General features: G+C 35.1%; 1 protein-coding gene across 2 annotated transcripts in view; it reads right to left on the minus strand.

Moving 5' to 3' along the window:
• Positions 1 to 9,191, minus strand: part of LOC107723539 (endoplasmic reticulum resident protein 44-like) — a 20,007-nt gene extending 10,816 nt beyond the window's left edge. The window contains exons 1-3 of one of the 2 annotated variants that reach the window (XM_016532222.1): positions 9,029 to 9,191; positions 1,160 to 1,232; positions 964 to 1,003 (exon numbers count right to left, since the gene is read on the minus strand). In XM_016532222.1, the coding sequence (XP_016387708.1) occupies positions 964 to 1,003; positions 1,160 to 1,232; positions 9,029 to 9,085 (170 nt within the window). In that variant the 5' untranslated portion in view covers positions 9,086 to 9,191. The remainder of the gene's footprint in view (positions 1 to 963; positions 1,004 to 1,159; positions 1,233 to 9,028) is intronic. The other variant, XM_016532221.1, reaches the window with a different exon arrangement.
• Between the last annotated feature and the right edge of the window lie 29 nt (positions 9,192 to 9,220).

Raw genomic sequence — 9,220 nt, forward strand, 5'->3', positions numbered from 1 at the left:
CCAGTCATTTAAAAATAACACATTTTAGAGCTGTAACAACAATACCGTGATACCATGAAACCGTGATAGTTTTGCTTAAGGTTATCATACCGTCAAAATCTCATACCGGCCCATGCCTAGTTTAAAGTGTATATTTCAGATCCTATAAATGCTTAAATTTCTTTTAAAATGTTTTTGATTTTTATTCACTTTTTGACCATTTTACTCTTTTAAATGGTTTAACAAATATATATATATATATATATATTTTAAAGTGGCATGAATAATAATAATAATAATATATTATTATTACTATTATTAATACTTAAGATCCAATAAATGCTCACAATTTCTTTGAAAAATAGTTTTTGTCATTTTACCATTTTAAATGGTTTTGTTGTATAAAAAAATTAATTTTTAAGTAGAAATATTTTACCAATATCCCATGTAGTCTCTTAATTAGTAATCAATGATGATTGATCAATAAAGGTATTTGAATAATAATAATATAATTTAGGGGTGTAACAAGATATTGTGTCAAAATATATCGCAATGCGAAAATGCAATAATATGTATCATGGATGGCGACAATACGTATTGTGTGTAGTTCACCCAAAAATGAAAGTTTAGACATTCCATGTTTATTAAATGTATTATTAATAAATTTTTAAAAACTATCATAATTCAGTGTTTTTAGCTAAGCAGAATCAGGAATATTTCTATTCTGGTTAATGAACAGTACTTTTGGCTAACTGTTTATTATACGTCGTAGAAGTAATAATCAAAGAAACCTTACCATTTTAACTAAGTACTGTATTGTGATCTCAGTACTGTGTATCGAACTGAATCGTGTATGGTTACAAGCCTAATGCTTTTTGGTATATCATCATCCTCATTCCTCAACTTAGTTAAGTATTCATGTCATCTACCCATATGGGGAACTCTCATTACCCTTTCTAACAAACACACATCTGGAACACTCACCAGTCTGCATAGAAGTTGACTAGAGACACCCCTGCATTGTCTGTGGAGAGAAACGTGTGGTTTAATTTCATTTGATCTACTACAATGACAAAGCGCCATTAGATAACTCACTCCCACATGCACGACACAGGTGCAGTAAACTGTCTGATTGAAACTACTGATGAAACAGCCTCCTTCAAACATGGTGAGAACTCACTAAGGATGTCATCGATGTTTCCAGCATCCAGACTGGTGATCTCTCCTCTTCCTGGAGTATATAGACCCGTTACCTGCCAACAACAGAGGTGGTTCATTGGTAAAAGGTTAATGTGTGCATGTCGGTAGTTACAGTGATAAATCATTATCTTTGGACAGTCATATTGATAATCTATAATCTCTCTTACAAAAATCACCAGCTTTAATGCAGGGTCCAAAATGAATACTAGGCAAGCCCTCAGTTAAGAACAAAAATGTTATAGGCTAAGTTGAATTATAAGAACGATAATCTGATCTTCCGGTGTAAGTGATGTAAGTGATTCAAATGTAGAGGTCTATCAAACATCTGAGACTCATGCATCTTTTAACAACCTCCACTTAATTTACCACCATAACTTTGTTTAGAATGCCCCATTTTTTTTCTTTTGCAGAACTTTTTACGTTTTCACTCTTGCAATGTTACTTCTTTCTTACTAATAAATAAACACATATTTTCTTATTTTATAAAACAAAAGTAAACAAACAAACAAACAATTATTGCACATGCACCTGTAAACACTAACAGTTTACAAGCAGTAAACAATTAAGGTCAAAAGGTTTTGATATCGACCCCCGTTTTGTTCAGGGATTCATTATTTCATTTCTGTCCACCAAATATCTGTGAAAATTGCTCAGTTTATGTCTCGGTTGTTGAATGTTTTTATGTTCATACAAATAGAACTGAGCAAAGTACCAAGAAGGTTCATATATGTGTAGAACAGACTAAGAAGGAAACTGATGATTACCTATTTATTCTAATAACATCACCATCAAATTACTAGCATTAAACAGAACACATTTGCAAATGGGAAAAGTCAGACTAGGATGTTGTTTATTTGAATGACAAACAGGAAAACTGATGCTATCAGTCCAGGCAAAATCATTAAAGATCTAACACGTCATTCATAGCTAAAAATTTCTGAGAGATGGGATATTAATTGACAAATGGAAAGTGAATCTTTGCTGACCTGTTTTTGTTTGTAAAGCTCATTTGAAGAGTGCTACTCCATCGCTAACCTCTACTGAATTGTACTCCATCTTAATTATCTATCATATATTATATTTAATTATCTATCAGATCAATTCTTTTATGGATTTACCACTGGACTCTTAGATTAATGATTAAACTCTAGTGTCTAGTAGCTATAAGAATGAGTCTTAAGTCTCTTATCAACAATAGATGTTTCACCAAGAAAACCTTTTTAAACAAACCATTTTCTATTTCTCCAACTTCTTGTTTTTTTCCCAAAAGGCCCCTTTAATAGGAAAGTACATTTAGCCCAACAGTGAAAACTGATAAATTCCCATGATCTAATCTAACTGTGATCATGTAAAATAACCGTGATCATTGTGTACTTTAAATTCTAATCACATACTACCACTCAAATAAGAGAATTTTGATAAATTACAGAAAAGCTAAAAAATTTTTTTAAATAAAGCCATGTCATATCATTGGTCTGGCTGATTCTACACATGCAATATACTACTAAATTTATACTAAATTAATATTATTACCATATTTTTGTATAATAATACTAATACATAACACATTAATATTTAATAATATACTAAGCATTATAGATATATATATATTAGGGCTGTCAATTGATTAAAATATTTAATTGCGATTAATCGCATGATAGTCATGAGTTAACTCATGATTAATCACAACTTAATTGCACATTTTTATCTGTTCTAAATGTACCTTAAATTAATACTTTTTAAGTTGTTAATACTCTAATCAACATGGATGTTAGGGTTGGGCTGATAGATAGTGCTCTGCATTTGTCCCATCCAAAGTTCATTGGTAAAAAACAGCATTGAACACACACACACCGTGAACACACACCCGGAGCAGTGGGCAGCCATTTGGGCTCTGCATTTGTCCCATCCAAAGTTCATTGGTAAAAAACAGCATTGAACACACACCCGGAGCAGTGGGCAGCCATTTTTTGCTGCGGCTCCCGGGGAGCAGTTGGGGGTTCGGTGCCTTGCTCAAGGGCACCTCAGTCGTGGTATTGAAGGTGGGAGAGAGTGCTGTACATTCCCTCCCCCCACCTACAATCCCTAGGGAGCCGCTACTAATATGCAGGGCATTGAAACCACTTTCGAAAGTGCGCTCTCATTTTACTTTCACTTACGTGATTCGCGATCATCTGCCGCTACCACACATTTTACAATATTAGATATTTGTCAGTGGTGCTCAGTATCTGCAAATCATTCGCCATTGTCCTATCAGTCATCTCTCCTTACTCTGTGTATGTGGTAAGTGAACTTTCATGTCCATCACGATGTTTCACTGTAGACATCGTCGGATGCCAATTTGGTAGACATCGCCCAACCCTTATGGATGCTTTATACAAATGTATGTTAATTATTAGTGAAACCATACTCAACAGAGCATAAAGAATTCAAGATACAGGTTTTCACAAAAACAAAAAGTTTTTTAAACCATTTTTAAGAAATTGAATCAAAAGTCAAAAGTATCAATTATAATATTAATTCAAACAATTATCATCAATTAATTATTATATTAAATAACATATAACTATATTTTACTGGCTTAATTGTTTAGATTTTTATAATGCATTATCTTCTTATCGATCTACCAGTTCACATTTACAACTGCGTGTTTGCTGCATAAAAACATGGGTGGATGTATGTATTGGTCTGAACAGAAACAGCAGATGGGCTTATTGAAAATGCAAATTCATTCTCTGCCAGCAGATGGCGCTGTCAGAACGGCAGAAATATAGTGGTTTCTCCGACTGTAAACAAAGCAGCAGCAGCTGAGTTTGAAACATGCAGCGCTCATTTTTATTCAATGAAATCATCGCCTTTTGAAGTTAAATCGGCACATTAAGCCATATTGCAATTCTTGTCTTTCCGTCCCCAAATTTACCACCTCTTGAAATCATAATTAAGACTTTCTTGTAGCCTACCATTTAAGACTTTTTATGGCCTTAAATATGATACAACTAAATTTCAGACCTTTTAAGGACCCGCGGAAACCCTGCAACAGAAAATGCACGCTGCATTAATCACGTGTTAATAAAATTAGTGCCGTTAAAATGAATTTGCGTTAATGCGTTATTAACGCGCTAATTTTGACAGCCTTAATATACACTACAGCTCAAAAGTTTTGGATCAGTAAGACTTAATAATAATACATTATAATAAATCAGTATATTAGAATGATTTCTGAAGGATCATGTGACACTTTATACTGGAGTAATGGCTGATGGAAATTCAGCTTTGCATCACTGAAATAAATGATATTTTAAAGTATATTAAAATAGAAACCATTATTTTATATTGTAATAACATTTAGCAAGATTACTGTTTTTTTCTGTATTTTTGATCAAATAAATGCAGCCTTGATGAGCATAAGAGACTTATTTAAAAAAACATTACAAATCTTACTGATCCCAAACTTTTGAACGGCAGTGCCAACATTGATCATTCTAATAATAAATCAGCATGTTAGAATGATTTCTTAAGGATCATGTGACACTTTATACTGGAGCAATGGCTGATGGAAATTCAGCTTTGCATCACTGAAATAAATGATATTTTAAAGTATATTAAAATAGAAACCATTATTTTATATTGTAATAACATTTAGCAAGATTACTGTTTTTTTCTGTATTTTTGATCAAATAAATGCAGCCTTGATGAGCATAAGAGACTTCTTTAAAAAACATTACAAGTCTTACTGATCCCAAACTTTTGAGCGGTAGTGTAGACTATGTACGCATATGTATTTATTTATTTTTATATTAGAATGTTTGTTTACTAAAACTTAACAGAAATGTTACATTATATTTGTTTACAATTTCACTTCATAAATGGTGTCTTAAGATGAGTGTCTACCACTGTAATTGACATGAGAAAAACACAATTCATTTGCCAATCATAACAATTAATTGCAGCAAGTTGCATAATTAGTCTGGTATTAGTCTGGCTGATTCTGGGTGGTATGAATAATCTAGCAAATACATGTTTTGTGTTATTACTCTGAAATGATCACATCACTACCAAAGTTCATTGAAGCCGAGTAACGTGGCTATCTAACATATGTGATAAATCCAAAAGAGACCATGAACAGAGTTTGATAATGCCACGTGTTAAAGAGGCTGGCTGGATGGATGAGTCTGCTGTTGCTACATTTCACTACATCCTGTTTGACTCACTGTGTCAAAGATAGTCTGATGACAGGTATAAACCTATATGACGGACATCTTCACCCCTCCTTAAATAAACACTGAGAAACAAACTTACTTGACAAGTGAAAAACACTGAACTGCAAGACTGACAGCAAATTATAAGATGCAGACCTCCTCACACTAGTGTAGTGTCTTAAAGTCCATGATCAAATAATAAGACTATTTTAAGAAAAAAACGCTCAGACTAAAATAATATCAAACACACACTGAGGCATATGTGATCCTCCTCAACAAAACTGGCATCTGCTAAACAACACTGCCTAAATTCAATAGCTAATCTCTCAGAGAACTCAAGTCTCCAACTGTCACAACACAGCCACAGAAACAAAACAAACACATGGCTCCACATGGGATGATCTCAACCGCTCAGATCACAAAGTACAAAATCACAGCTAGACCCAACATATGGCATGTTTTTTCGGTAAACAAATTTGGTCACATGCATATCCATTTCTTAATAAGATTCATCACAAGGACTTTCCCAGCTCTAATATGGGGAGTTTCTACTCAGATAAACAAACGAAGGTTTGATCAGCAGGTTCTACATCTAAATTCACATTTTTCACATCCTGAAGTTCCTGAGTATTTTTCTATTGTATGCTGCAGTTTATTGTATTATCTGCGTGGATTACAATTTGCAACTAGACGGATGTACGGTTACTTCCTCTACAGTCAAAAATCTGGGTGTTATATTAGATAGCAACTTGTCTTTTGAAAATCATATTTCCCATGTTACAAAAACAGCATTCTTCCATCTTAGAAACATTGCCAAGTTACGAAATATGTTACCTGTTTCTGATGCAGAAAAGCTAGTTCATGCATTCATGACCTCTAGACTGGACTATTGTAATGCACTGCTAGGTGGTTGTCCTGCATCTTCAATAAACAAGCTACAGGTGGTCCAAAATGCAGCGGCTAGAGTCCTTACCAGGTCAAGAAAATATGATCATATTACCCCAATTTTACAGTCTCTGCACTGGCTACCTGTTAAGTTCTGTATCAGTTACAAAATATTATTACTTGCCTATAAGGCCCTTAATGGGTTAGCTCCTGCGTACCTTACTAGTCTTCTACCACGCTACAATCCATCACGCTCCCTAAGGTCGCAAAACTCTGGACTTTTGGTAGTACCTAGGATAGCAAAGTCCACTAAAGGAGGTAGAGCTTTTTCGCATTTGGCTCCCAAACTCTGGAATAGCCTTCCTGATAATGTTCGGGGTTCAGACACACTCTCTCTGTTTAAATCTAGATTAAAGACACATCTCTTTGGCCAAGCATTCAAATAATGCATCTCGTAATCTTGTACTGCAGTTATATCTGATCAAATGCACATTATTATTCTTTAGTTTGGGTTAAACAAATCAATTTTGCTTGGTTGGAACAGCAGCTACGCTAATTATGTCTCTATTTGTTTCTCTGTTTTTGCCACGGGATTGACATAAGCTTCAGTCTGGATCCAGAACACCTGAGAAGAGATGATGCCAACCCTGAAACAACATACAGAACTACCACATTTTGCTATTTTGCACATTTAATTATTTTATAATTGCTGTTAATAGTGTTCATCGTCTTTTTTATTACGTCTTAAATTGATTTTTCCGTACATTTCTGCCATATGTACATTAATTGACAGTCACCACTGATAAGTTTCCACTAAATATTGTAGAAACTTAATTTGCTGTAAAGTTGCTTTGCAATGATTTGTATCGTGAAAAGCGCTGTACAAATAAACTTGACTTGACTTGACTTGACTTGCAGTCTCAGTTCATGGGTAAAACACAGGGTTGGTGAAAGAATTAAGGCCCATTCACACAAAAAACGATAACTATATTAGTGTCCACACCAACAGACCATACAATTCTGGTTATTATTAGCGCTCACTACAGATTATCTGCCGCTTTAAATGCTTGAGCTCTTTAAAGTTGGATGATTCCAATTTTTATAATTTATCAGCTGAAAAAAAGAAAAATTGCTCTGACAATGATTCCAACTATATTGTTCCAGCTGTGGTGTGGACTTCACGATTCTCACAGAATAAAATCTATATAGTTTTCGTCCTTGGAGGGAATGGGTTATGCTTCACCAACGTAAACATTTTGATTTCTGTTATGCAAAAATGACTTTTATTTAAAGACGGCATGAAATGAAAATCCACCCCATTTACTTTCTAAATGCATGTTATAGATATTTTTCTTTTTGGTAATCTGTTACACTCAAGTGTACATCACAATATGGAAGAAATGATCTGTCGCTACTTATGTTTTATTGTAACCTTCAATATGTCATCAAAGTAGTGTTATGTAGCTAGCTGACGTTTGTGAGAATGACTTGTGATAACCCTGGAAACATTGGTTAAAATAGGCTGAAATCATAAACAAATCTGTAATGCCTCACACTGTATTTCACCCTTATCAGGCAAAATTGGTTTTATGTATTTATTGCCATCATGAAGTTGCTTTGAAACAATATCGGAGTGAGGAACAAACTATATCACACGACACAAGTATGCACTGTGACGGGATTACAAGCATTTTCACTCATGTTATTGAAATGATTAATAAAACACTGAAAGAAGCTCTTAGAGGTCAATCTCAAGCTAACTACCTCTGGTGTGATAGATACTACTTTCACAAAGGAAAAAATACCAAATATCATAATATATGATCATGAACCAGTATGCTGGGCCTGATAAAATTCAATCGAAGAGAAATTAAAAGCTTGTTAAAATGTACCACACTGACAGCAAAGATACCGCTGCTGTGGTTTTCACATCACGCTGTGCTGAGCGGAGCAGCGCGGGTCACTTCCGGGTTGACAGCCAATAGGATTCGGCCACAACAGAGAAGTTCTCCAACCGGTTTCTTCTCTGTAAAGTCGGATGAAATGAATCCCAAAATATCCCTCTCTTTACTTTAGGACTATACAGATCACTGTTGACACCTGAAAACTGTATGGCTCCTATTGTTAAAAACCGATTTAAAGTGCTTAATTCATTTGTTAAAGGACTTTCCCAAACTTGCGTTGTGAGTGACATGGTGCCATATTCATCCAAAACTCCTATATTTGCGTCATTATCTACACTAGGGAGCAAAACTCTCCTGGCCCTTTCAACACTGTATTTGAAACTGCTAAAAATAAAGGCTGTATGATTGAATGACCCTTAGTTTGCTTGCAAACACTCTAAATGACCATGCAAGTTGGCGTGTTTATGTGCAAGTGTGGTTGTGCATTAAATGGGAATAGTTGGCCAACAGAGTATTAACTCTCAAAACGTCCCATACTTGCAGCTGCATCATTACTACAAGTCCTGTAACTCTAATAGCTGGTTAGCCACACTAGCCAGCTGTTTAGCACTTTCTGTAGCTAACCTACATTCATCATAGGCCATTAGACCTATTGTTCAGAAATGACATAGTAAAAGTCAACCGTTGTTCCAAATCTGAAGACCTCATAATCATCACCCGTTAATTACCGATGTAAATCAAGAGCATCACATCCAAGTCCATAAACCCCTTCCAATAGCTAGCGTTATATGAGCTAGCTATCCGAAGTAAACCTGCGAAAAGTGTGTTACTGAAAGAGCGCGCGATTACTCAGCCACATACCAGCAGGAGGGTGAAGTAGCGCAGTTCGGGAGCGGGTATTATTGATGATAGTTTCATTGTATAGTGGTGTTGGTTGAGGTTGCGATGTTGTTGAATCTTGCAAGTCTCTCGACACCACCTCCTTCTCCTCTGTTGCAGGAAACGGGCAGTACATACGGCCAGCACTACGGGAACTGGGATTCCGGGTTTTAG

The sequence above is a fragment of the Sinocyclocheilus rhinocerous genome, unplaced genomic scaffold, assembly GCF_001515625.1.
Source record: "Sinocyclocheilus rhinocerous isolate Xijiao unplaced genomic scaffold, SAMN03320098_v1.1 scaffold241, whole genome shotgun sequence".
Lineage (NCBI taxonomy): Eukaryota > Metazoa > Chordata > Actinopteri > Cypriniformes > Cyprinidae > Sinocyclocheilus > Sinocyclocheilus rhinocerous.